The following is a 27,176-nucleotide window of genomic DNA, read 5'->3' as shown; positions in this document are numbered from 1 at the left end:
AATGAAACTGCAGTGTGTGCTCGATTTGCACTGAAATGACTAAACAACTCCTTTGTGTGGTCAAGACTAGACTCCCACAAGAAATCCACCCAGCTGGAGCATATTTTCCAGCCACAATTACAGATGGATATGACCACGTAACCAAAATTCAGACTCTGGAGGTGAGGTAAGGCTACGCAGGTCTTGCTGATAAGAATGAGTGATGTTGGCTTAGCACAAAGCTTAAGATGGCTTGGGACGCCTACATTCCATATCAGAGTTCCTGGGTTCAATTCCCAGCTCTGTCTTTAACTTAACTTCCTGCTAATGTGCACCTTGGAAGGCAACAGATGATGGATCCCTGTCACCCACATCACAGACCTGACTGGGTTCTGGGCTCCTGGCTTTGGCCTACTCTAGCTGGAGTCACTGTGGGCTTGGGGAGTGACCCAGTGAATGGAAGATCGACCTGTCTTTTTCAAATAACTATTATATTTAATAAGAGAGTAGATGATTCCAGTTTGGAGATACGTCTCTCTTTCCATGAGTTATATGCAGAGGACAGAACCCACGAGGGGAAGGAGCTGGAGTTCCTGGGAGAAACAGATCTCTATCATGTGTCAACACTCACATCTTGGCTACTATGTCAAAACAGCTGCCTATTCTGACTGATGGTTCATTTCTCCAAAATGTTCTATTTAGGGAACACTGTGGTTTTTTAAAAATCATTTTAAAATTTCATTTTAATTTTTTAAAGAAAGATTTTATTTGAGAGGTATAATGATACAGAGGAACAGGGAGGCCAAGAGACCTTCTATCTGTCTATTCGTTACTCCCTAAATGGCCACAATGGCCCAGGTCAGGCCAGACCGAAGCCAGCAATTCCATCTGGATCTTCCATGATGGTAGCAGGGGCCCAGTGCCACGGAATGCACCAGAGCAGCTGGGACTCCAACCAGCACTTTAGTGAGGGATACAGGTGTTGTAAGTAGTGGCTTACCCAATGTGCCACAATGCCAGTCCCAGGAAGTACTAGACCAGGGGCTTACTATCTGCTAGGTACACGCAACTCATTCAGTCTTCACATTTAAGGAAAACTATTACAATCTCTCTTTTAAGCATGTGGACACTGAGGCTCGAAGATGTTAAGTGGCCCAGGATCACATAGTTAGTTAGTGGCAGTGCCAAGAACGGCTGATGGGATGGAATGCAACGCGTGTGCACAGTGACCTGGCTCATCTGTCTGCTGGGCTGGGACTCTGGCTCATGTAGATCACTTCACAGAAGGTCAATTTCTGCATCTGGTTCTAGGAAAGAATGGCTTGAGGGGTCCCCCTAACTTCCTGTGGCATTTCTGACTGCAGAAGCATGACACTTCTTGGCTTGACCCCTGAAGAGCCGCTAAGCAGCCCAGAGGCCCTTCAGCACCTATCTGGGACCCCGCAAAGCACGGACAGACAGAAAACACCTGGGTTCTGCTGCCAAAGAAGGCAGAGTCCCAACCAGGCTGTGAGCTCTACATCTGTAACCCGACTGCCAAAGGAATATTTCCTCAACTGCAGGAGCAAATCATTACTGGAAATGAAAGATTTCTGAGGTTTGAATCTTGGCACGATCATCATTGAGCCACTCTCCTTTCAGCCTTAAAGAGTTAGAAGGGTTATATAGATCCTGGGGACCCCAGCATCTAACATACAGAGGGGTCTCTTTATTGATTTATTTAGTTCCTCTTTCCTTTTCCCCTCTCTTGATTACACCCTTAATGAAATCTCTTTATTTGTAAATTGCCAAAGGGGAGGGCCCAAGAGGTCTCAAATATTCTTAGATGTGGATACGTCCAAGTCTCGACTAAGCGGAACATGGAAAAATTTGGATCCTTCCTTCCTTTTTATGTAGTAACAGTTACAATCTCTCAGCAAACTTAATGCTCGTTATATTTACAATAACAATTGCATGGTTTAATGGCTCATTTATGTGCCTCTCCATGGTGATAAGTACATAAAGAAACAGTTCAGCAAGCAAATGAAATAGCCGTTACAAGCCAGAACCTCTCATTTACTATGCCAATAATAGCTAGTTCATTAGTAACCAATAGCAAATGATGGCTTCCGGCTCAACATACATGATAATAGCATAATAGCGTTATTTAACAATAAAGGTGCATTGTGATTGAAATATCCTGGCAGCTTGGTTATTCTATTTCTTTCCTTCACTAGGCAAAAGTCCCAGAAAAAAAAACACACTTAAAAAAATCTATGTCAGAATTTTTTCAGGGATAATCTAAAAAAAAAGAAAGAAAGAAAGAAAGAAAGAAATCCATTTGGTCAGAGTTAGTTGAGAAATCTGGAATCTCATAATGTTAAAAAAAAAAAAAAGCGGGGGGGGAAATCCATCTCTGTTCATAAAAGACTGCTTAGCATTTCTAATCAGGTCAGTTCAGAAGTCCTATGTACATTTAGTCCCAAGAATGAGTTTACTTTTATTTTTAAATATTTATATGAAAGTCAGAGTTACAATGACAGGAGAGAGAAAGATCTTCCATCTGCTGGTTCACTCCTAGCTAGGACTGGCCCAGGCCAAAACCAGGGGCCAGGACCTTCATCTGGGCCTCCCATGTGGACGGCAGGGGCCAACACTTCAACCATCTTCTGCTTTTCTCAGGCCGGTAGCAGGGAGATGAATCCTAAGTGGAGCAGCTGGGACACTGGGGCCCTTACTGGATGCCAATGCTGTAGGGAGAGTTGTTACGCTTATGCCGCAACACCGGCCCCCAAAATGAATTTATGTTTCAAAATGTTTAGTTGACAGATTTAATGCAGGCATACAAATGGTCAAGGTAAGAGATACAAAAAATGAGGTGGCCTGCATTTCTCATGTGACACTCATGGCTATTTACTTAAATAAGATTTGTTTGGTCTAATTCAATTCAATACAGCTTTACAAACACTGATGGACCCACCTGCCACACAATGCCTGCCGAGTGTCCCAAACTTGCACTGCAACTGTAAGGGCATCAGCACACTGTCCCTCAAAGACAAGCCGCCCGCTTGTGTGGACATACCAGCTTGAACTGCATCCCCCCACCCCGCCCTGAGTCTCTTAGGCAGCTTCTACCTTTGCTCACCCCTCCGTCCCCAGCATGTGGGACTACCCTGGAAAATGAGAAGCACATCTCAGGTATTTGTGGTATAACTAGGGGACAGATGAGAGGACAGCTGCAGGCCAGAACCTCAACATCAAGGTCAGACTGCAGTATCTAAAAGGTCTTTCAGAGCTGAGCTGCAAGTCCTCAGCAACAGATGAGCACCAACATTTCACAAAGACCTGGTCTCAAATGAGTATCTGCCAGTAATCTAATTCTTGATGATTCTTGGTTTGTCTGGCTAATTGTGGATTCTCCCCATTCAGATTATATAATTTCAAAGGAGGCAAGGTTAGATCATGGATTTATTCAAGCTGAAAAATGGAAGCATGTCATAGATGTATACAGAACAAGGGAGGAGAAGGAATGCTTGTCCCTCTCTTCACGGCGCTGAGGGCGCAAGGGGCCTGCTTTGTCCACTGTTCTGGCTGCTGTGTGCACCTGTCTCTGGAGGGAAGACCCAGGGTGACAGTGTTGTTCCCTATCCTGACACAGATTGCTACAAAAAATACAATAGCAAACACAGAATATGCATAGCATGGCACTGAAGTATGATAACCACGGTTCCCAGAAACTCTTACAGAAACATGATCTGTCCATGACAGTTTCAGATGTGAATCATGGGAATCTGAAAGGAGATCCAGTTGTATAAGGAATGAATTTCTTTGTAGCAACCAGAATTACGACTAGGGTTTCTTTGTTTTCAAGAAAATCACCCACCCCAAAGAACTATGGCAGAGCACAAACATTTTGTAAACAAGGATTACAGTGTAAAAAAAAAAATCAAGGACAAAAGCCATCTTTGGTGCCAGAATTATCAGATGCAGGGGCAAAATCCTAGCACATGAACAGTGACTCTGCACCTATTGGTTATAAATGACATCATGCCTTCTAAAGAATCAAGTTTATTTTTCCTACCAAATTGGATAGTCTGGAGCGCCCTCTCCTGGCAGTTAGGATTCTTACTGATATTATCTTACTCGCTACAAGCCCAGGACAGAATTTGTCCACAGCAATAAATCAGTTGGTGGATGTTTATTGCCTTTCTTACCTGAATATACATTCACTGAGCCCAATATTTAAAGTCATTTAAATTCTAAAAACAATGAGGAAAATTTTATAGATCAAAATGAGAGGAAGGTCTCACAAAATATGTTACCTTTCTGCTGGAAAAATGCCCGTGCCTGCCCAATTTGCTGTTGAGTGCTTCCAGAAACATCTCGTCTGTGACTTTGCCGACATTCATGCAAGCATCATCTAGGATGGCGATGATCCCTTTGTGCTGCTGCTCCACGAGGTCCACAATGACCTGATTGTTGAAGTAATCAATCTGCAGGACACACGAGGAAGAGGACATTAACACACCAAGGCCTCCACCTCCATAAGCTCAGCTAACGCTCCCTGGGTACCAGGCATGGGCATGACATTAGCCAACTCTGATGTGACAATGAGCATGTGTTACAGCAGAGGTTTGTTTGATTTAAAGCACGACACACTTTAATTGCAATGGGTGAAGCCCAGAGTGAGATTATAGGGTAGGGAGCACTTTCCCATCACCAATTCTTGCTTCAGTCCTGTCTCTGTCCCACATACAACCCTCCCCAATCTCCTAATTTGTTCACACTCAACCACAAGACCAACCTAGATTCCCCCAAATGCCAACAGTTGGTAAAACAAATCATTATATATATACTACTTAATAATGAAATGAGGGTCCCATACAGAATTTGAAGTCTTAGTTATGTGACTGCAATGCAAATGGACATTTCTCCCTGTTTTCTGAAAGTCACCAAGCCTACAAGTCTGGGTTTTGACAATATTTTCTGGGTATAATGCAAAAATGTTAACTGGGTACAAATATCTGTAAAAGGTAAGCTTTTACTTACTTACATGAGTGAATGAAGTTATAACTCTGGCTTTTTAGCAATTCCAAAGGTGTGTGCAAAAACCCTCTACCACACCTGATTATGCTGACAGGCTGCTGTTGCTCACACCTGAACATACACCAGGGAGAGGCACACCTTATCACCATCCTTTCCAACCCGTGTGCTGATGTGTCCCTCTCACATAAGGGGTACCTCGGTGGCTCTTGTCTCCATCTCCATGGAGGCCTTCTGTACCCCCGTTCCATGCTTCACAGCCCGTGGCTTGCAGTTTGCTTCCTGGTCTTGGTAGGTCTGTAAACTGGAAGGCTTTGGCTTCCTTTTGTATACTTCTCTATTTTGTCTAGGCTGGTAACTCGTGATTGCCATTCTGCAAGTTGGGACACATTCTGGGTTGGTTGTGACCAGAACACAGGAGGCAGCCTGTGGCTGGAGGCCAGGGGGCTGCTCAGCATCCCACGACTGCCCAGGACAGCCCCTCACTGGAAGTATCTGCCCCCAGATGCCAACGATATTGCAGTAGACAAGACTTGCTCTATGTGTTTGCTTTGATTGTACTTATCACATTTTTAAGCAGAAAGAAAAAAAAATTTCCATCTTCGGGGGAAAACATGCTTAAAAATACTCCAGAGGCAAGGGAGTCCATATTAACTAACAGCTGATATCTTAGATTACGGGACTATGAATTTAAAGAGCAAGACTGTGCTCCAGTGTCAAAGGAATTACTTTTCCTAAAATTCCAACTGCATCACTGAAAGCTCTTCACGTTAGTGGATGATTCCAACTGCTTTTCGTTTGTATGTTTCAAAACACTATTTAATTACCAAAACTTCTATACATTTAGGAGTTGCACTGTAATGTTTCAATATCTCCATACAATATATACTGATACTCAGGGTGACAGACTGGAGGCTTGGAGCTTCATTTCTCTATTTGCTCATAACATCGAGTAGGTGACTGTAGACCATAGTCTCCCACAATGCTTGCAACACACTAGAGGGTTTACTCCTTCGATCTAATTCTGATTTGTTTAATGCTGCTTCAACCGTCACTGGAAGCAGTAGCTTCCAAACCAGGTTCTTCCAGGGACATGGCACGCCCTGGGATACACAGAGCCTACAGATACGATGCAGCAGCTCAGGAATGTGGGATCTGGCCTCTGGCCTCCCATTCCCATTCCAATACAACAAGTTGGTGTCACAGGGTTATCAATAATGCTCATCCAATTTGATTTTCTGAATGATGGAGAATATTTTTGACCAGAATCTCGGAATCACATCTGAATAACAAGTTTTATGATTGAATTTGCTATAAAAAAACAGTTAAGTTTCGGTTATATTATGCCTACACAACAGATTCATTCCTAGAAAACATCAGATAAACTTAACTGAATTCAACTTCATGGTAAATGTGCTGAGAGTTCACTTCAGTGTCAAATTCTCTGCAATTTACATGACTTGTAAACTGTTATACCAAAAGCTTTCAAAAATGGATGAATCAGAGTAATAACTAGGCATCATGAACCATCAGATACAAGCACACACAACACATGGAATAGACCATGGACAAAATCCTGGTTCTGAATTCAGACAGGCTCTAGATCCAACAAGCAATACATGGAACACACAATGAAGACACAAACCACCGGACAAATGCATTGGTGACACCCCAGGGCTGCAGTTAGCAAGGTGCAGGCTGCAGGAAATGCTGCACAGAAAATGACTACCTTCTTTTCAACAAAAAATAGCAAGGAGGAGCAAAAGAAGTTGTGGTGGAGGAGAAAATTTACAGGTATACAGGAGACCTAGCAATCTCTACAAGACAGCAAAATCTATGTGAAAGTTGAGAATGCCTGAAATGGGAACACCCACGGGACATCTGATGTGAAGGACGTTTTAATAATTGAGGTGTGGTCATGGGGACCAGGGGTCATGGGATTGCGACCGGGATCTTTGTATTTTTTGAAAAGACTTATTTATTTTTATTGGAAAGCCAGATACGCAGAGAGGAGAGACAGAGAGGAAGATCCTCCATCCGATGATTCACTCCCCAAGCGGCCGCAACGGCCGGTGCTGTGCCGATCCGAAGCCAGGAGCTTTTTCCAGGTCTCCCATGTGGGGCCCGATTTTTGTATTTTTGAGATATAAAAAAAAAGCAATGGAGGGCCCTGCGCTTAAATGGTTAAGGTCCTTGCCTTGAGCATGCTGGGATCCCATGTGGGTGCCAATTCTGATCCTGGCAGCCTCGCTTCCCATCCAGCTCCCTGCCTGTGGCCTGGGAAAGCAGTCGAGGACACCCCAATGCTTTGGGATCCTGTACTTGCGTGGTAGACCTGGAAGAAGTTCCTGGCTCCTGGCTTTAGATCGGCACAGCACCGGCCGTTGTGGCCACTTGGGGAGTAAATCATCAGATGGAAGATCTTCTTCTCTGTCTCTCCTCCTCTCTTTCCATCTGCCTTTCCAATAAAAATAAATAACTCTTAAAAAAAAACAAAAAGCAACGGAGGTGGCTGGAGGGTACAGACATAATTATGGCAATCTATTGGTAACCGCTACAGCTGGGGAACAAGACATACAGTGCATCACACCACCATACTGCCCTTTATGTTAGGAAAGTCTCCATGAAAAAACATTTCAGAAACAGAGTAACAGTGTTCAAAAGTTTGGGACTTTTTTTTTTTAAGATTTATATTTTATTGGGAAGTCAGATATACAGAGAGGAGAAGAGACAGAGAGGAAGATCTTCCGTGCGATGGTTCACTCCCCAAGTGGCCACAATGGCCGGAACCACACCAATCTGAAGCCAGGAGGCTCATTCAGGTCTCCCCACATGAGTGCAGGGTCCCAAGTCTTTGGGCTGTTCTTGCCTGGTATCCCAGGCCACAAGTAGGGAGCTGGATGGGAAGTGGAGCTGCCGGGATTAGAACTGGTGCCCATATGAGATCCTGGCACACGCAAGGCAAGGACTTCAGCCATGAGGCTACTGTGCCAGGCCCAAAACTTTGGGATTTTTAAAAAGAAATATCCAGGTTAGAGACTAATTTTTGGGAGAAGTGGCATATAGTAAATAACTACTAGCTTAGGGCTAGCTTTGTGTTCTTGGTTTTCCTAGTGTTTGGGTAGCTTGCTGAAACTGTCATTTTTTAGTTTATCAAGTATGCATATAGAATCTGATTCTGATTGATAAAGGATATTTTCAACCAGCACCTCTGAATTACATCTGAATAATATGTTTTATTATTAAATTAGCTATTTAATAAAAAAATCTAAGCTTCATTTACACTGCATTATTGTATTACACAATAGGTTTTAGAGTTCTAATTAAGAATTCAAACACATTTTAAATGTATTGTGATATTTCAGTATTTTTTTCTTTTGAAAGGCACAGACAGAAAGCAGAAAGAGTTTGTTCCCATGTTCTGGTTCATTTCACAAAATGACACATCCAGGACTGGTCCAGGGCCAAAGCTGGGAGGTTGGAACTCAACCCAGGTCTCCCACATGGGTGGCAGGGACCCAGACACTTGCATCATCACTTGTGCTCTCCCTTCCAGGGTCTGCGTGAAGAGTAAGCTGGAAATGAGCGCCAGAGCTGGGATGTGAACACAGGCTCCCTGAAACAAGACCCGGGCATCCTAATAGGATCAGACACCCGTCCTGAGAGTCCCAATTGTTGGACGCCCACGGTATCCAAGTCAGAGTATCCGTGTTAAGTCCAGCCTTTGCTGTAACTCCAGCTTCCTGCTAGTGAACAGCAAGGGAGGCGGGGGGGGGGGGGGTGGGGGGGGGGGATCGCTCAGCGCATGCGTCCCTGACACCCGGCTCTGTGCTTTGGCCTGGCCCCATTCTCATCCTGCCGGCTTTGGGGGAGAACCCCGGCACTTGTGAGGCTTCTGTCTTTCTCTACACCTTTCAAATAATCAGAGATTCTGAGAAGGTAAATAAAACTGTAGATAGTTCTACTGTGAGATAATTAACAACTCTTTATTTTATGAACTGGTAAAATTTATGCTACTATGCCTGACTGAAATCTGTAATGGTATTATTCTAATGGTTAACATATAATGGAAGTCAAAGGCACAATCTGAGGCACAAAAGCTACTTATTGTACCATTGTTTTTTTTTTCTGAATGAGAGGAGACAAAACAGGTAAGTACGAAGAAATATAAATTTAAATATAGCCCTTCAAATAGCTTTATTATTACTATGCCTGATATCAAGCAACAAATACAAAGCTCTCTGCACCTGCAGGCTCTATTTCCAGGGATTCCGCCAACTAAGGCTTTCAGATATCAGCCCAACAGTGTCATGCGGACTGAGCAGGTACATGTTAAGTTTCCTTGCCATCATTCCATAAGCAATCTGGTACAATAGTTGTTTACACAGCATTCACGCTTGCTGTTTGAAGTCATCTGCGTTTTACGTAAGGCCCTAGACGGCGTGCAGGTTTGTATCCGCAGGAGGTCAGCTCTCCCTGTGGACACTGACGGAAGCTTTACTGACTTCATCTGCACTGTCTGGCAAGAGGACAAAACACTGTGGAGACACCTATGGAAACTCACAATCTTTCATTTATAAATCTATTTTCGAATTGGTTAAAAAATGCACATAAATTGAGAAGAAAAATGACACTGCCTTATTTCTACCATCAGCAGGAGGTCTAATCACAGGAATCAGCCCAGTAAGCTGTGCATTTGAGCTGTGCCATTTCTGGGGTTTGGGCCTTGGGCCAGTGGCGCTTCCTGGCTAGAGCTCACCAGACTAGTATGCCTCTGACAGATACAGAAGTTCCCAAGAGCTACGAGCATGGAGCATGGAGGTGATAATTCAAGTGTGATACAAAGGAAATTAATGGGCGGGGTTGTGAAAATTAATTCAGAGATTTTTATGCATGGTTTCAGAGGATATGAAGATCACTGATGAGAATAAAATGCTATTTAATCTGCAAATGAGAAGAGGAAAAACAAGAGGGTATGAAAGGCAGGGAGAAGGACAAAACAGGTTTGGAAATAAAGTCCAGCCAATTTAAGGCAAGAACTTAATAGCATAAATGATGCTAAACTCTAATGCAGATATGAATCAGAAGGCCCTTAGGGTAACAGCCATACAGTGAAAACATTAAGTTCACTGTTTGTAACTCAGCATTTTCTGAGTACCAACAAGGAAATTTTTCAAATTCAAGAAACTCCATTTCACAAACCTGAACGTTTCTTGTTATTTACATTTTTCCAAGAAGGAAAGCCAAGGTTCAGATGTTTCAAGCAGTCAAGAAGACCGAGAGACATCTGAAATGCAAGATGTGACCTGGTCAGTGATGGGCAGTATTAGGGAGAGTGCACTCACATGCTTCCACGGGATCCCTTCCCGTTGGTACTCCTCTTGCTCCTGCTTCAGGACCAGCTGAATGAACAGCTGCTGGAGTTTCTCATTGCAGTAATTGATGCAGAACTGTTCGAAGCTACAAAAAGAATAGCAAATTAGGTTTAAACAAATACAGAATAAGCAACAGCATTTTCTGTGTGTTACCCAGTTTACCTGTTGTTGTCAAAGATTTCAAAGCCATAGATGTCCAGGACACCGATAACAGTGTTTTTTCCATGAACTGTGGTGTCGTAGTTCTTGACCTCAATAACATCATTGATGCGAGTAACAATCCAACAAAACAGGCGCTCGTATATTGCCTGCAGAGAAAACAACACTGTCAACTCTTGTCCACTCAGGAATGAGTCCTCTGGTTGGATGTGTGAGGTTTTAGATTCCCACCCACCTTCTCCTTAAAGTTGGGGTACCTTACTAGTCTAAGAATATTATTAGTCGCTACACAAACCCCAACAGCATGCCATAGGCATGCCTCTGTGCCCGACTGCTCTGATAATTCGCCCAGCCCCTCATGTAAATTCCTTCATTGCTTTAGAGTTAAACAATTATAAAAAGTCAGGAACTTAGGCGTAAATGTCCACATCCCACTCAAGTTTCATGAATTCTAAAAAACATAATTATTGACTTTTAACACCAAAAGAACAAGGTCTGAAATTTCTTGAGAATCCAATGTGCATGTGCTGTTCAAGGACACCTGTGCACAGACACCCATGTCCCCCACACGCTGACACACCCACACCCTGACGCACACAGAGCCTGCACATCACACCAATCCCTTCCTAACACCTCACTCTGGATACCCGCTCTTCACCGTACACATTGCCTCCAGTCTTAACTTACGGCCTCTTACTCTATCAAAGGCCCCAAGCACCTCTACATACTTGTACTCCCTCCTTAAGGATGTTATACCCAGCTTCTGTCAATCTAGTTTTCTCACTCTCTTCTAGAAGATCCTTTCCTTGAGACTTGTGGTATTATTCTTTCCTAATTTTCCTCTTGTCTCACTGGCTGTTTCTCCTTGCTGATTTCTGGCAAGGTCTTCTCCTCTCCCTAGCCTCTAAAAGTTGGAGTTCTTCCTGATTCTCTTCACTCTTGAACACCCTGTAAGTCACCTCTTCCAGAATTAAATAATATTAATAGAACATGAACATGACTTAGCTCCCCAAACTCATGCAGACATTTAAATCACTTGGTTAATAGATTAATATTAATGGTTGATGGGCTAAGAGTGGAGACTTACTCTAATTACGGGGCACTTGAGGGGCAGGCCTAGTTGGAGGTCTTTAGGTTACAGGGGTAGACTAGGAAGGCATTGCTCAAGAAGACTGGTTAGATATGCTGAGCATGCTTCCCTTCTCTTCCTGCTTCCCGGCTCACCATACAATCCCCCATCCACTATCCTCTAGCCTCAGGAGATGTTCGAGTCACTGGGGTCAGCTGAACTTGGGCTGTGAATCTCCACTGTAAGCAGAAACCAACCTTCTTTCTTCCTAAGCAGCTCTTCACAGGAATTTTAGCTGAAACAATGCAAAGCTAACACAGCTCCAAAATACATCACTCAACCCAAAACTGGAAGAGTACCTCGGAGCTCCAGACTCAAACTTGATGTTGAGGCTTCCTCTACCTGATCATGGCTCTTTATGTCTGACATTCACTCCTGACTTGTCAACCCTCTTGATCTTTCCACCTTCAAAAATGGTTCCTACCCTACTTTTATCCATGAATAAATGGTACCACTCGGGAATGAATTCATCCATTCTTTAAGTATTTGGCCAGTACTTACTGTGTAAGTTTGTTGAAGATACAGTATTAAGTAAACATAAATACTCTAGGAAGCTTAGGGAGTGGGCAAAGAGAAAATCCATTCAAACATGCACACAAGAGTAGGAGGATACATGGGCTCTGAAGGGTATTTGATCTACTTAGTATTCAGGGGACGGTTTCTCCATAACGAATTAAGAGAGAATATGGAATACGGTATGAAATCAATCAGGAGAGTCAGGTTTATTTCCCGTTCCCCATATAACATATCTTGATTTTGTTTTCCCAACACAGACCATCTGAATCCATCTATAATTCCACCTACAATTCCACATTCCTACTGCTGCCTTCCTATCCCAAATCACAACCACCTCTCTCCTGGAGTAATCAAACATTTCCTTACTTGATCTCTTTGCTTCCATTCCTGTTCTACCACAAGTAAGACCATCCATATCAAGGCCAGAGTTATCATTTTAAAATTTTAAATAAGGGCCCGGCGGCGTGGCCTAGCGGCTAAAGTCCTTGCCTTGAACGCCCCGGGATCCCATATGGGCGCCGGTTCTGATCCCGGCAGCTCCACTTCCCATCCAGCTCCCTGCTTGTGGCCTGGGAAAGCAGGAGAGGACGGCCCAAAGCCTTGGGACCCTGCACCCGCGTGGGAGACCTGGAAGAGGTTCCTGGTTTCCGGCTTCGGATCGGCGTGCACCGGCCCGTTGCGAATGGAGGATCTTCCTCTCTGTCTCTCCTCCTCTCTGTATATCTGACTTTGTAATAAAAAAAATAAATCTTTTAAAAAAAATTTTTTAAATAAAACATTTATCATTTGAAATGCTGAATTGCACACAATGGGAGATAGAACAAGCACATATACATATCTTCTATCTGCTGGTTCACTCACCAAACGGTTACAATGGCTAGGGCTGGGCCAGGCCAAAGCCAGAACCTAGAACTCCATCCATGTCTCCCACATGAGAACAGGCGCCCAAGGGCAATCTGTTTTCTCAGGTGCATCAACAGGGAGTTGAATGGGAAGTTGAGCAACGGGGATTCCAAATAGCACCAAAGGGTTTAACCTGATGTACTATTTAGTGCCTCCCTCTAAACTTACAAGCTTGATGCCACCATTCCTTAAAATCCTCAGGATGCTCTTTATTGTACTCAGAAAAAATTAAAATTGCCCCATAAATTTTTTAAAAAAGCAAACCTTAGACTAATGAAATAAAAACTGAATAACAAACAATCTGATCAACAAGCAAAGTAACAAAACCAAAAAAACAAACGTGGGGAAACATAATACTTGCCAAATGGATAAGAGAGAAAGGGTTAAAGTTACGTTATTAAAAACTCAGAGCAAATCGAAATTTATAACCAAATAGCAAATGATACTATGGCCACACAATATTTTTACTCTACAAATAAGACAAAACATTCAAAAAAAAAAATTTGGGGTCTGGCCTATTTCACTAAGTATAATGATCTCCAATTCCACCCACTTTGCTGCCAATGTTAAATTTCATTTCTTTAATGGCTGAGTCAAATCCGATCACATATACAGATACAACATTTCCTTCACCCCATCATTACTTAATGACCTACACCATGTAAATAACAATATGCCTGTCTTTCTCCAAGTGATGATCACTGTGAGGAATCCCTCACTCTAATATCAGTATCTCTGATTTCAAGAAAAAAAGTGTGTATGTCTATACATTTAATGTTCACATTTGAAGTGAATGTGGGAAAATGTTAAAAAATAATTAGAGGGCCCGGCGGCGTGGCCTAGAGGCTACAAGTCCTCACCTTGAAAGCCCCGGGATCCCATATGGGCGCCGGTTCTGATCCCGGCAGCTCCACTTCCCATCCAGCTCCCTGCTTGTGGCATGGGAAAGCAGGAGAGGACGGCCCAAAGCTTTGCGACCCTGCACCCACGTGGGAGACCCGGAAGAGGTTCCTGGTTCCCGGCATCGGATCGGCGCGCACCGACCCGTTGCGGCTCACTTGGGGAGTGAATCATCAGATGGAAGATCTTCCTCTCTGTCTCTCCTCCTCTCTGTATATCCGGCTTTCCAATAATAATAATAAAAATCTTTAAAAAAAAAAATAATTAGAAAAAAAATTTTTAAAGAGCTCTTAGAGATGAACAATAAAGGGCCCGACATGATGGACTAGTGGCTAAATCCTTGTCTTGCATTTGCCGGGATCCCATAAGGGCAACGGTTCTTGTCATGGCTGCTCCACTTCCATCCTGCTCCCTGCTTTTGGCCTGGGAGGACAGTCAAAGACAACCCAAAGCCTTGGGACCCTGCATCCATGTGGGAGACGTGGAAGCAGCTTCTGGCTTCACATTGGCTCAGGTCCAGCTGTTGTGGCAACATGGGGAGTGAACCAGTAGATGGGAGATTTCTCTCTTTTTCTCCTCTCTCTGTATATCTGCCTTTCCAATCAAAAATAAACAAATCTTTTTTTAAAAAAAGATATTAACAATAAAAACAGCCTCAAAGAAAAATATCCTAGGATATACCATGTATCAAAAACATGTATCAAAACCTCATGATGTACTCCATAACTATATATCATTATTACTTGTCAATTAAAAAGAAAATAAAGCTTCAATAATAGACCACCACTTGTCCATCTGACTTGCAGGGACCTCCTCTGAATGAGAAGAGCAAACTGAGGGGCCAAGGAAGGATCCTGGACAAAGAGAGGGGCCTGGACAGTAAGCACGGTATCCCAGGCCTGGTCTGATCTGCTCAGAGCATTTTCCGGCCATCATGCTCCCACTGAGAAGGTTTCATGGAGCCTCTGATGGCTATGGGGCATCACTATAGTTTCTAAAGGCCTTGAAGTACCTTGGAGGAGCACCTGTGTGTAACCGCACAGGACTGTGCTCAACAGAACACGTGTGAGACTCTCACCTTGGCAAAGGCGTCTCTGCCGTAGCTGGCTTCTTGCTCCGTGTGCTGCTTGTCGATGATGTCTCGGCCCGTGGCGACTGTGCGGTACAGGAGGGCTTTTTCCACCATGTCAGTCTTTGTGGAGAGCAGTTCTGCTATGATAGACACAACCTTACTGTTCTCAATCAGTGGCGTGTCTCCATCCACTACAAATTTTAAATTTCCCTGCATCAGAAGTGAGAAAACAAGATACACCAAGTCCAATGAGATGCTGGAATATTACGTTAGGGACACAGTTATCAATCCCAAATAAAATCCATGTGATCTTACTTGTCTCTCCTTTCCTAGATGGACCACATAGCCCAACACATGAAAACCTGGTATTTCATTTGTTTCTTTCCCCTTCCCCAATCACTCACTGCTTTTTTCCTCTTTAGCATTTGCTTTTGATGGATGGAAACTTTATACTTTTGTTCAAATCTACATGTCTTTTGCTTTAGGGTTTTCTTTCTTTGATGTCATATTTAAACCACTCCTACTCCAACCATAAGAGTATTATATTTTTTCTATGAGTTTTTATATATCTTTGTCTCCCATTTAAACTTTTAATCTACCTAGGATTATTTTGCCAATGGGCACAAAATGAGAATCTGCCTTAATTTTTTTCCAGGAGGTTACTCAGTTGCTCTAACATCATGTATGGGATATTCTGGCCTTTTTTCTGTTAATCTGAAATGTCACCTTTCATATATATTAAATTTCCTCAACTGTTTCAGTCTATTTATATTCCTCTCACTCTAGAAGTAATGCATTCTAATTAGTGCTCTACCAAGTGTCCAGCCTGTCAACCAATCTGTTGATTTGATGCTGGATTTGTGCAACAAGTTATAAAGTGTTACAGCTTTTACTAGCATTATAAATTTGGTAGAATTAGTTACACCTCTTTTCTGTCTCCTGATCTACTACTCCTCTTTCACATATTCTGTCTGCTCCTCTTACAGGTTTGTTGTTCAAGTTGAAATCTTGAATCATCAAGCCAAGTAAGAAACAAAATAACGTTGTTACTTAGATCCTGACAGGGATTGTTCACTGCATCTACAAAGGAATTCAGAGAGATCACTAGGTTTCTGACTTTCTGGTTAGGACACTGGTCATTTTTACTGCTATGAGCAATTTTTCATACAGATCTTGCACATTTCTGAATCATTTAGAGTAAATCTTGCTACAATAGAGTGAGACACAACTTTCTATTCCAGATTTGAATTCGTGCTGCCACTCTGCTATGGTCTGGATTTTGAATGTCCCATGAAGGCCTGTGCTAAAAGTCTAACTCCCAAAGTCTTGTGTTAATGGCACTAAGAGGTAGCAACTTAATCGGAGTGAAAGAGTGGGGTCTTTGGAAGGTGGGTGGGCTGGGCTGAGTCATTAGTGTAGAGCCTCCAGAACTAAATCCTGGGTTTTCATTGGAAGCCACACCCACATAGGAGGAGTGGCTGTCAATATGTCCACCCTTGGCTACCCAGGGAAACCTGAGACAGAACATGTCAAGCAGAGCCCTGAAAGCAGGTGCTGCCTTGTGCTACCCACGACTCCAACAGCAAGAACATCGCCACCCAAGGTTGAACCACAGGTGCCGGCTTGACTTCAGACTGAGTAGAAGCAGACCTCTTTTCCCTTCACAAGAGGTTTATCCTGGGTATTTTATCATAGTAACAAAAAGTTGACTAAGGCACACTCATGTATCATAAACTTAGTTCCTCCTTAAAATCTCTCTAATTGTGTAACTGACAATGAAAGAAATCCAACATGACTTCACTTCTCCCAAGATTGGCTGGCCAAGTAGCAAACAACACGACCATACACGGTCCAACTGGTCCAAGGTGGCAGCTCAGCAAGCAGCCAGCAGCAGGGGCTCTGAGGCAGTGATACTACCTGTCAGCCAATCGCAACATGAGACAGTCAATAACCCGTGTGTAGCTACACTGGATCTTATCCTTGACATTAACTGGCTTGAAGTTTGATCCCAATTAAGATGATGAACTGAAACCATCACCTCAATCCTGCATACGGCTGTAAAATGGTGGTGAGAACCACAGGCAAAGTAAATTTCCTTCAGGCATAAGTCACATGGCCTCTAAATAAACTTCTTCTTAAATCAAGATAGACAACGTAGTCCCTAGAAAGTGCATTCTGCTTCCCAGGGTGAACAGTTGCTTGGGAGGAGGCCGCCCTACTCACCAAGTGAAGAATCGCAGCCAGGATTTTATACACCGTCTGAATCTCCTCCGGCTTGAAGCCAATCACTTTCATGGCATCAGCTACAACTTTGAATTCTGCAGCGTCATTGATAGATGACTAGGAGTGAAAACAGGAAACTCAAGTCACAGACATTTCACAGAAGCCTTAATATCCAGCAATTGTGAAATCAAATCCAAGGGTGGCCAAATTACACCTTGGTGAGAAGTCATATGCAAGAATGAGGAGCGACCACAGGAAAGAAAAACTGCTTCGGGGGTGGAAACACCATTCAGCAAGATAAAGTGCTGAAACCGCTACATGACACAAGGTGGTGGAGGCATCGTGTCCTGCCTTGGCTCAGAGAGGCCAACTGCTGCTTCCTGTGTGTGAAGGCGGCGGGAGGTGAGATGCTAGGAGGAAGCCTGGAATGTGGGAGCCTCCCAAAGACATGCTATCTCTTCTCATCTGTGGGTCTGTGTTCCACAGCTCATGTGCACAGACTGGCACCAGCGCTCCCACTCCTGCCTCATCAAGTCTTTCTCAGGTGAGGAAAAAGAGGCTCTCCAATGCTGCGCAGCCAGCTTCAGCCAAGCAGCAAGCTTTCAGCTCTGCCTGCCTGCATTCATTCGGTCCACATTTGGGCGCCTGATCATCCAAGGGACACAGAGAAGAGTTCCCAGATTAATCTCCTGCCTTGCAGGAGCTGCAGCTGTCAGGTTGGAAACACATGTGTAGAACGAAATCCACAAAATCCAGGAGAGAGCAATGGTAACTACATTTCCCCAGAGCAGCAGCTGGGAGGGCCGGACCAGCTCTCTCCTCACTGAGCTGTTCCTTTTGTCTGGACACAGAGACCTGGCCCAGTGTTCACCTGCTGAGGGAGGGAGGGCCACTCCACCTGACAGCTGGACACATGTTCCTTCGGGTGAAGGAGACAACGCTACCAGCTTCTGTACCTACAAGGCGTTTGGTCTTGTTTTACTCTTGGTACAAGAAACTTAACCCTGCTTAGTCTCACATTCCTCATGGATAAAACGAGCATAGTAACATTTCTTAATAGGGTTGCTGTGAACGCTGAGTGAGAATCAATATAAAACGCCTCCCTAGTTCCTAGCACATTATAAACAAATTGCTCTAGAAGTATCCAATGTCACAGTTATTTGTGGCCACTGTGTTGGAAAGGCAAAGTAACTGAACCGTAACCTAAACGATCCAAGGGGAACTGCTCACTGCATCCCTAACAGTCCTCCCTCATCCCATTTGCTTCTTGCTGATAGAATCCTGAGTTGTCTACTTCTAAGTATACACGTCTTTCGTGACTGCCCTCCAACAGAGTCAGCAGGTAAATCCTTATTGCTCTGAACTAATTATGGCCATCTCAACCTCTGAACCAAGAGAATGGTTTGTCATGGGCTTATGATGCCATTCTCATCCATAAGACAGAAGTGTTTTACGTGAAAGGAGGACTTGGGAATGTTTTTCTAGCTTACAAAGGGACTGGTCTTTGTCCTTAACTATCTGAATGTGATCTGGGGGCCAAAATTGCAAACCAAGCCTTAAACATGAGCTAGTCCACTGAGCATGGCAGGGTTGTAAGCCAGGGAAACAAAGACCAGCTGGGTCCCGACTAGCAACATTGTTAAGGCGCAACAAATTAATCAACAGGGAAATGCTCCATGGAGGGCTCCCTGTTTCCTGAAAGCATTAAATTCTTTATTATTTTTGGAGACTCTTACTTGGGTCTTCTCTTGGCTGTAACTCAAAATATCTTCCTCATACATAATTTCTATATTTTAGGATTGAGTAAGAGACATATAGCATGATGTTTCATAGTTATTATTATGATTTATATGTGTTTGCATGGGAAGGTACTAATGATTATATCATAATATGGTAAAAGCATGTTTACGTAATATGTATCACAGGAATGCATTTATAAATATACACAGAAACCACTATCAGTAATTATTTCTGCATGGTAAGATTCAGTGTATTTTTGTTTCCTTTTGTCTCAGCTTTAGTTTTTAAAGATTAAAATTGGGCCCGGCGGCGTGGCCTAGCGGCTAAAGTCCTCGCCTTGAAAGCCCCGGGATCCCATATGGGCGCCGGTTCTAATCCCGGCAGCTCCACTTCCCATCCAGCTCCCTGCTTGTGGCATGGGAAAGCAGTTGAGGACAGCCCAATGCATTGGGACACTGCACCCGCGTGGGAGACCTGGAAGAGGTTCCAGGTTCCCGGCTTCGGATCGGCGCAGTACCGGCCCGTTGCGGCTCACTTGGGGAGTGAATCATCGGACGGAAGATCCTCCTCTCTGTCTCTCCTCCTCTGTGTATATCTGGCTGTAATAAAATGAATAAATCTTAAAAAAAAAAAAAGATTAAAATTAAAAAAAAAAAAAAACTTATCTGAAAGGGAGTTACATAGAAAGGGAGAAATAGAGAAGAGATTCTCCATCTACTGGCTTACTCCCCAAGAGGTTGCAAAGGCTGGGTTGGGGCAGGTCAAAGCCAGGAGTCTGGAACTCCATTCAGGTCTCCCATGTGGGTAGCAGCATCTAAGCACTTGGGCCATCTTTTGTTGTTTCCCCAAGTGTGCTGACAGGGAGCTGGATGGGCAGCAGGGATGCCAGGGCATGAACTGGTACTCTGATCAGAGACGCTATTATCACGGGCAACTGCTTAACCTGCTTTACATGCTAGCCCTAGCTCTTGTTGTTACAGTTTTATAAAGCTCTTGGCAGTGCAAATACCTGGAAGTCAGTATTCCATCAGGGCCTAGAGCTGGATCTTTAAATTTTTAAATTTAGGATTTACTTATTGAGAAAATAAAGAGAGAGAGACACACACACACACACACACACACACACACACACAGACTCTTGTTTCTTTACCACCAAAATTCTTAGGCCAAATCAAAGCCAGGACTGAGGACCACAGTCAGAGTCTCCCCACACAGGTAACCTGAGCCACCCATCAGCTGCCTCCCGGGGTGTTCACTAGCCAGAAGCCGTGCTCAGGAGCAGAGCTGGGACCTGACACAGGACACAGATGTTCCAACAGCCATCTCAAGTTCTCAGCCGCATGTCTGCTCCTATTTTGGATTTTGAGCATGATTGTCTGTTTTTAAATTTTAAATCTGTTACAGAGGAAGATGAAAAAGGAAGCAAAGTAGGAGTGGAAAACTTGAGTGAAATCAGACTCTAAGCTAAATTTAATTTAGAACAAAGGCCAAGTGCTAATGTAATACATTCTGCAGTAAATTTACTATATGACATGACCATTGGCTAGTAAGACAATTTGAAAAGAAATATGCCTAGTCACTACATTTTAAGTGTTGATCTTACAATCCTTTTACATCTGTAAGTACCCTTGGTCAATTTACAGGATACTGGAGTATTGTCCATTGTTTTTCTGTTTCCTTTAATTTTCAGCTAAACATTGCCGCTCTCAGATAACTATAAAATAGAGCTGGTGCAATACAATATCAAAAAAAAAAAAGGGAAAATTACAAAAACTCACATGTTATTTATTTCCTTGCACGGCAATAAAAATACAGCTAAAACAGTAATGAAGGTATAAGTAACTTAAAGCAACTAGTAAAAATTTTAAAAATATGTCCCACATCTTGGTCCTTTTCTCTTATAGTTACTTTTTTTTACCCAACTACAAAAGTAATGCACTTTTATTATAGAGAAATATAAAATATGGAAAAGCAAACCACAACCATCCAAAATCCCATCCATCTGAAATAAACAAAATTGTGACCCCCTCAGTGGGGAAACCCCACAGCCTATGGAATTGTATCATAAAGTAAAAATTTAAAAATTGTGAGCCCATATTTCTCCATTTCTTTTTCTATGCATTTATGTACCTTATTCACCCCAGTGAATAAGATAATAATGTAATTATTATAACCAACCAGCAACTTCATTGGTATTGGTTGCAAAACTATTAGTAGAAAAATAAGCAGAAATAAGAGTAAAGTTGTGCACACACATATGTGCATGGAAGGGAAGGGAGAAAATGTAAAAAATCCGAAGCTGAATAGAATATACAAGTGATAAAATATATCAAAATGGGTTCTTCAGCGAAGAGGTTTATTCCCTAACGGATTGAATCTCTGTCCCTGAGAATTTAAAAAACAGGAGAGAAACTGATTTGCCCAAAAGCAGCAAGCTCCAACACATTCAAGGCTGTCTTTGATGGCTTCTCTGAGCAGGAGAGTCTCACCTTTAGCTGAGCTCCTGCGTGGATATAGTTGTAGGATGAAAGGGATTTCTGGAGATGTAGAGAGCGCAGTGTCTGTTCAGAACCTCCTTGTAGAAGCTGAAAAATATTCAATTAGGAGAAAATTGGTAACAGACACACTGAATCTAATAAACCACTCTAAACCTGCGCTAATCTGGCTTGTATTCACTTTCTGGGATTCATACATTCGGCCTTTCTGCTTCCAGCACTGAAGAGCATTTTCCCCCTGCAGATAAGTAACTGGTTTCAGTGTCAACAGTGATGGAGAGCGTAAACCACCCTGAAAGTCACAGCTCAGGCATCACACCCCTGATACGCAAAGTTCCAGCTTTGGGCACGCTTATTCATGAAGTGAGACCCCATGCCAGATAGTGGCCACTTGCAGGCAACCCCACAACGACAGAATACCGCTGTGTTTCAGATTTTAGAAAAATTCAACATTGCCATGGAATAAAAGGTCCCAGCAGACAATCACGTGTCTGGTCACACTGGAAACAAGGAACTAGTCCTCACCAGACTTGGAAACCTCAGACAAGGAGGACAGGAAGACAACCATGACTCCAGTGTTGCATACACTCATCCAAATGGGAAAAGTTAGAGGAGTCTGTGGAAAACACAGAACTCTCATATTTTGTAGAGGAATAGTTTAAATTCTCTATATCAAACTGCAGGATTTAGTTTATTTAAAAAGGACTAATTAGTAGACTTTGACAAAGGATTTTCTAGTCAAACAGAATAGAAACTGTGTGTAGCGATAGGTGGTGTCTACTGAAGCATTACCTACAAGAAAATGAACTGGTCTGAGCTGCACTCAAATGTATCATCAACACTGGTCAGCTTCAGAGACAGTGTACACAGTGGCACTGATCTTGCTTGATTTGATCACACACCTTATTTATTAGCCTTGGTTCACAACGTCCTAGACCTTAAAACATTGTAACAATGTACCAAACTTGTTCCCTGAGTGTAGACTTAGCAACAGGAAGACTGCTAAAATGGTTTTGCTTTAGATAGCAAAAGCACTCCCTGAAAAGGTAATCAATTTTTCTTATATTTTGATAGGATAAAGAAGACCACTCTCCCTTGAATGTATAAATCCTGATTATTTTTTAAAAAGTAACCACCTTGCTTTATAGGTTAAATGTGCAAAATACACCGAATTTGCATCCCCCTTTCTAGAGCCCCCAAAGGTGGGAAAAACAGTTCCAATTAAAATAAAAAATTAATTTAACATGTTTAGAATGTACTCCATGCAGTCATTAAGCTGTTATGTGCTACAAGGAAATGCAGGTGACGGCGCGGGCTCGACCAAAGCAGTCATCCTGCTGGTACACACCTGCCAGCTCTTCGCTAGTCCGGCAGCCAGATGCCTTGAGGTGGGTCAGAGCTTTAGTTTCTGATCCTAACCCTGTTCCTTTTGTTTTGACATCATGTAAATATTAGCACGGCTAATAATGTGGTAGGGGAGAGTGTGTGTGTATGTGCAGCAAAGGGAGGCATAAGCCAGAGAAGAGCCCGATATTAAAAAAAAATACTCATTTCTGCACAAATGAGCAAATGATTAATTATCTACATAATAGATTACTAACCTGATAGAAAGAATGGAAGCTTCTTTCTCCTGGCTGTTGTACAATCACTCGGGACTACAGGGGAAAAAATGAAAAAGATTAATCTGAAAGTGTGCTCCTAGAATGAAATGGAAGCCACTTTGTTAGAAAATCTTATGCATTTCAATATTCTGAGGATCCCACAGATGGCGCTCGTGTAAAACTAGGGCTTCTCTGGGGTTTCTTGCTCCTTTCCACTGGTTAAAACAGAGATCCCAAAACTTTCTGAAGAATGAGCTATTTTGATGTTCTCGTTTACCCGGTAGCCTGGATACGGAATTTGGTGAGGGGGAGGGATTGGAGGTAGAGGGACTAGGAAGGAACCTCTAGGGAGGAATAGGCTTAACCTTGCCTTCCCCGGGGACTGCTGGCATTTCAAAGAGCAATGCTTTACATCCTGTAATAAAATCAGCTCAGCCAGACATGTCTCTAGGGACTCTAGCCTTAGCTGCTCCCGGAAGACTGCTATTTGAGACAGGCTTTCCAGGGGGATCCTTTTGACTGAGCATGTACACAAGACAGGTCCATGAAATACTTTGAGAAATATTTTGAGAAAAAGGCTGACAATACCTGGAATTTCTTTTGTGTTTTCAACAGACTCTAACACAACATCTACTTATCAGACTTCAGTACAAATTGCCTTGACAGAAAGGATGCTGTGACATGAACTGGGAAGGGAAACCCTGAACTGAGGAAGAAGGCCAGCTCAGACCTGAGTATTGTCACTGTCCGCAGCGATGGACTTGGTGCATGGAGCAGATAATTATTCGCGTGGACCCTGACTGATGGTCAAAGCCGAAGTTTATTAGTGGCATCAGACTTTATACACTGAGGGTCATATAGGATAAGGGTGGAGGTATTGAGCTTAGCAACAAAACCCCTGAACTGTTTCTGTACTCTTGTTTGGAACTCCTTTTGTCTTGTATATTCCACCAAGTGTTCTCATACACATGCTGTCCACTCAACTGTTCTTATACAAATGATATTCAATCAGGTACACAAAAGGTAGCCATTTGGTTGTTCTCCTCCAGATATTATCCAACCAACTGTAATCCTGTGCTCCCTGACCTTCTAGGGTCACATTGACCTGCTACAGAGTACGACTCAATAGCAGACGTGACTTTGTGAGGTGCAAGATTCATGGTAAAAACTGGGTGAAGGAAATCCATTTGCTCTATCGTGACTGGCTTCAGTCATTGCTAAGGCTGGCTGGGACACAGTCCCAAGTGGAAGGTCTTAACTGGAATCTTCTAGAAATTGGGCCTAATTCTCAGTGACTAAATGCTTCATAATTAAGATATAAGATCACAAAACACATACAAGTTACTATGGAGTAGTGAATAAGTAGAAGTGGAAAAAAAATGAGAATCCAAAATAATTCAAATTAAAATCTGTGTAAGACTAGAACTGATTGGCTCTAGACAGGTTCATGCTAACTCATACCTAGAGGATGGCAACAGGATACCCACCCCCTTCCCGTGTCCCCAACACACCTAAACCTGTACTGCAAAATTGGTAACTTTTGTCAATGTAATTCTACAGGTGCTAATAAGACAATACAAGATCTTCTCCCATTCTGTGGGCTGCTTTTTTACTTTGTTGATTATTTCCCTTGCTGTACAGAAGAAAAAAAAAAAGAGTAAAAAACAAAAAAAGATAATACAAAAAGAGTGCATTACAGAAAGCTAATTGAAGAGGGAGGAGAGAAATAAAAATTATGTTGAAGAAATAAAAGAAATTCTATAATCAAGTATTTTTCAAATAAAAAATAATGTATTTATTTGTTTGAAAGTCAAAGTTAAAGAGGGAGAAACATAGGAAGAGAGAGTCTCCCATCTGCTGATTCCCTCACTAGAGGGCTGCAAGGGCCAGAACTAGGCCAGGACAAAGCCAGGAGCCTGGAGCTTCTTCCTGATCTCCCAAATGGGTAGCAGGGGCCCAAGAACCTGGGCCACTTTATGCTGCTTTTGCCAGGCCACTAGCAGGCACCTGAATTTGAAGTGGAGTAAATGGGATGTGAACTGGTACTCATATAAGATGTTGGAGTTGAGGGCAACTGCTTTACCCACCATGCCACAATGCTGGACCTAATAGATATTACCATCATTGGCATTTATAGATATTACCATCAGAATTAAGCAAATTTACCTTTTCCAGTAAGTAGTTATTGATATGTCCACCAATAGGGTCTCCTTTGAAGTCAAAGTTGATATCCATGTATTTTCCAAACCTGCTTGAGTTGTCATTACGATTGGTTTTGGCGTTTCCAAAAGCTTCCAAAACACAATTGGACTTCAGCAACATATTCTTCACTCTTTAACAGAGATAAATGAAAAGTTTTAGAGACCAAACTCTATAAAAACTGAGTTTTCCTAAGACACATGCATATTTATAAACAGAGATATTGAGTGCTGTACTATTTACCAAATCAAAAAAACCACAAATTACTTAAATGGCCAACAGTGGGAACAGATAAAAGCAAAACACGGGCCTGGTACGTTAACCTAGTGGCTTAAGACCTCGTCTTATATGCACTGGGATCCCAGGTGGGCACCAGTTCATATCCTAGCTGCTCCACGTCCATCTGCTCCCTGCTTGTGGCCTGGAAAAACAGTCAAGGATGACCCAAAGTCTTGGGACCCTGCATCTGGAAGCAGCTCCTGGCTCCCGGCTTCAGATTGGCTCAGCTCCGGCTGTTGAGGCCACTTGGGGAGTGAACCAGTGGATAGAAGATCTGTTTCTCCTTCTCTAAATCTGACTTTCCAACAAAAACAAACTTTAAAAACAAAACACTATCCAGGTCCTTAAAAAGAATCGGTGACATCAACACATGTTGACCTGGAAATACACCCTGAATATGAATGCATGTAAAACCAAGCTGCAAGATCATATGTATTGCCAGATCCTTGCATATGTTTGTGGGTGTGAGTGCATGCACACATGAGTATATGTGTGTGCCCACATGTGCTAGTAAATGTTTAAAAAACATCTGTAGGAACCAACACACCCTACTATGGCTATCTAGGCTGAGGTTGATGGGGTGGGTGAAGTAAGACTTCAGAAGACTTTCAACTTAATGAAGAAATTTTTGGTTTCTCTCAAATATTTACAAAAAGAAAAAAAACTTAGAAGGATTCAAGGGGGTTTTCAATAACTTCATGGAGTTTACTATGAAAAAAAAAACCCTGTGGATGGATTCCAGTTTATTCTGCACCAGAATAAACATCTTTTAATTCCATCTTCCATTAACTTTCTGAAGTACCCTTTTATATAATAAAAGGGGGGTGGGGAGGAAGAAATGGGTGACAGCGAAAAATGACACAGCTTTTAAACTGTCCTCTTGTGTGTCCCTTGGGATTTAGCTGCATGTCGCTGTGCAGATACTAAACGCTGGAGGTCTGCTCATGTCTCCCCATAGGCTTTGGATCACCTCTGGGCTCCTTATGACACCTATTACAACATAAGTGTTACCAGAGTGTTCACTATGTAGTGTTCAGAGAACAAATACAAAGAAAAAACTGTAGCCGACCCCTCGCTGCACCCCCAGCCCCAGCAATATTTTCAATCCATGGTTGGTTGAACCCATGGTACCGGGGAGATACCTGTCCTTGTCCAAACCCACAAGAATGGTACTTTAGTGCAGTTAGCTACACATCATAAATTTGGTCTTCATTAGTTTTGGAGCTGCTCATTATTTTGTTTGAAGCTATATGGAGTCTCTCCTTTAGAGTAATCATTTAACGTGTTCTTCACTCCGTGAAGGCTAACTTTCTCCCAGTTTATACATTTAAGCTTCGCAGTAATTCTATAGCCTCGCTTCTATTTAACTGAGCAAACTCCTCTCATAGAAGCATATCTGCTAGAATAACTCGAGGTTCTAAAATACCCCGAGAGAGCTGGTCCACTCTTCCTCCCGCTAACACTGGGAGTGACCCTTTAACCTTGTCTCTCTAAAAGTGAAGGCAAACTCAGAACGTTTGTATGTGGGCCTGGGGAGGGTAGGATCACTTGCTTTTAAAGAAAACTGTAAAACCATAGTAAGGC

General features: G+C 42.8%; 1 protein-coding gene across 1 annotated transcript in view; it reads right to left on the bottom strand.

Moving 5' to 3' along the window:
• MYO1D (myosin ID) overlaps nt 1-27,176 on the bottom strand; it is a 310,619-nt gene that overhangs the window by 189,180 nt on the left and 94,263 nt on the right. The window contains exons 4-11 of the mRNA XM_004593874.3: nt 25,281-25,446; nt 23,115-23,168; nt 21,508-21,603; nt 17,279-17,395; nt 15,062-15,265; nt 10,539-10,684; nt 10,347-10,461; nt 4,281-4,451 (exon numbers count right to left, since the gene is read on the bottom strand). Coding sequence (XP_004593931.2) covers nt 4,281-4,451; nt 10,347-10,461; nt 10,539-10,684; nt 15,062-15,265; nt 17,279-17,395; nt 21,508-21,603; nt 23,115-23,168; nt 25,281-25,446 — 1,069 coding nt within the window. The remainder of the gene's footprint in view (nt 1-4,280; nt 4,452-10,346; nt 10,462-10,538; nt 10,685-15,061; nt 15,266-17,278; nt 17,396-21,507; nt 21,604-23,114; nt 23,169-25,280; nt 25,447-27,176) is intronic.

The sequence above is a fragment of the Ochotona princeps genome, chromosome 17, assembly GCF_030435755.1.
Source record: "Ochotona princeps isolate mOchPri1 chromosome 17, mOchPri1.hap1, whole genome shotgun sequence".
Classification (NCBI taxonomy): Eukaryota; Metazoa; Chordata; class Mammalia; order Lagomorpha; family Ochotonidae; genus Ochotona; species Ochotona princeps.
Note: the sequence above shows the minus strand (reverse complement) of the source record. Positions and strands in the feature narration are given on the sequence as shown.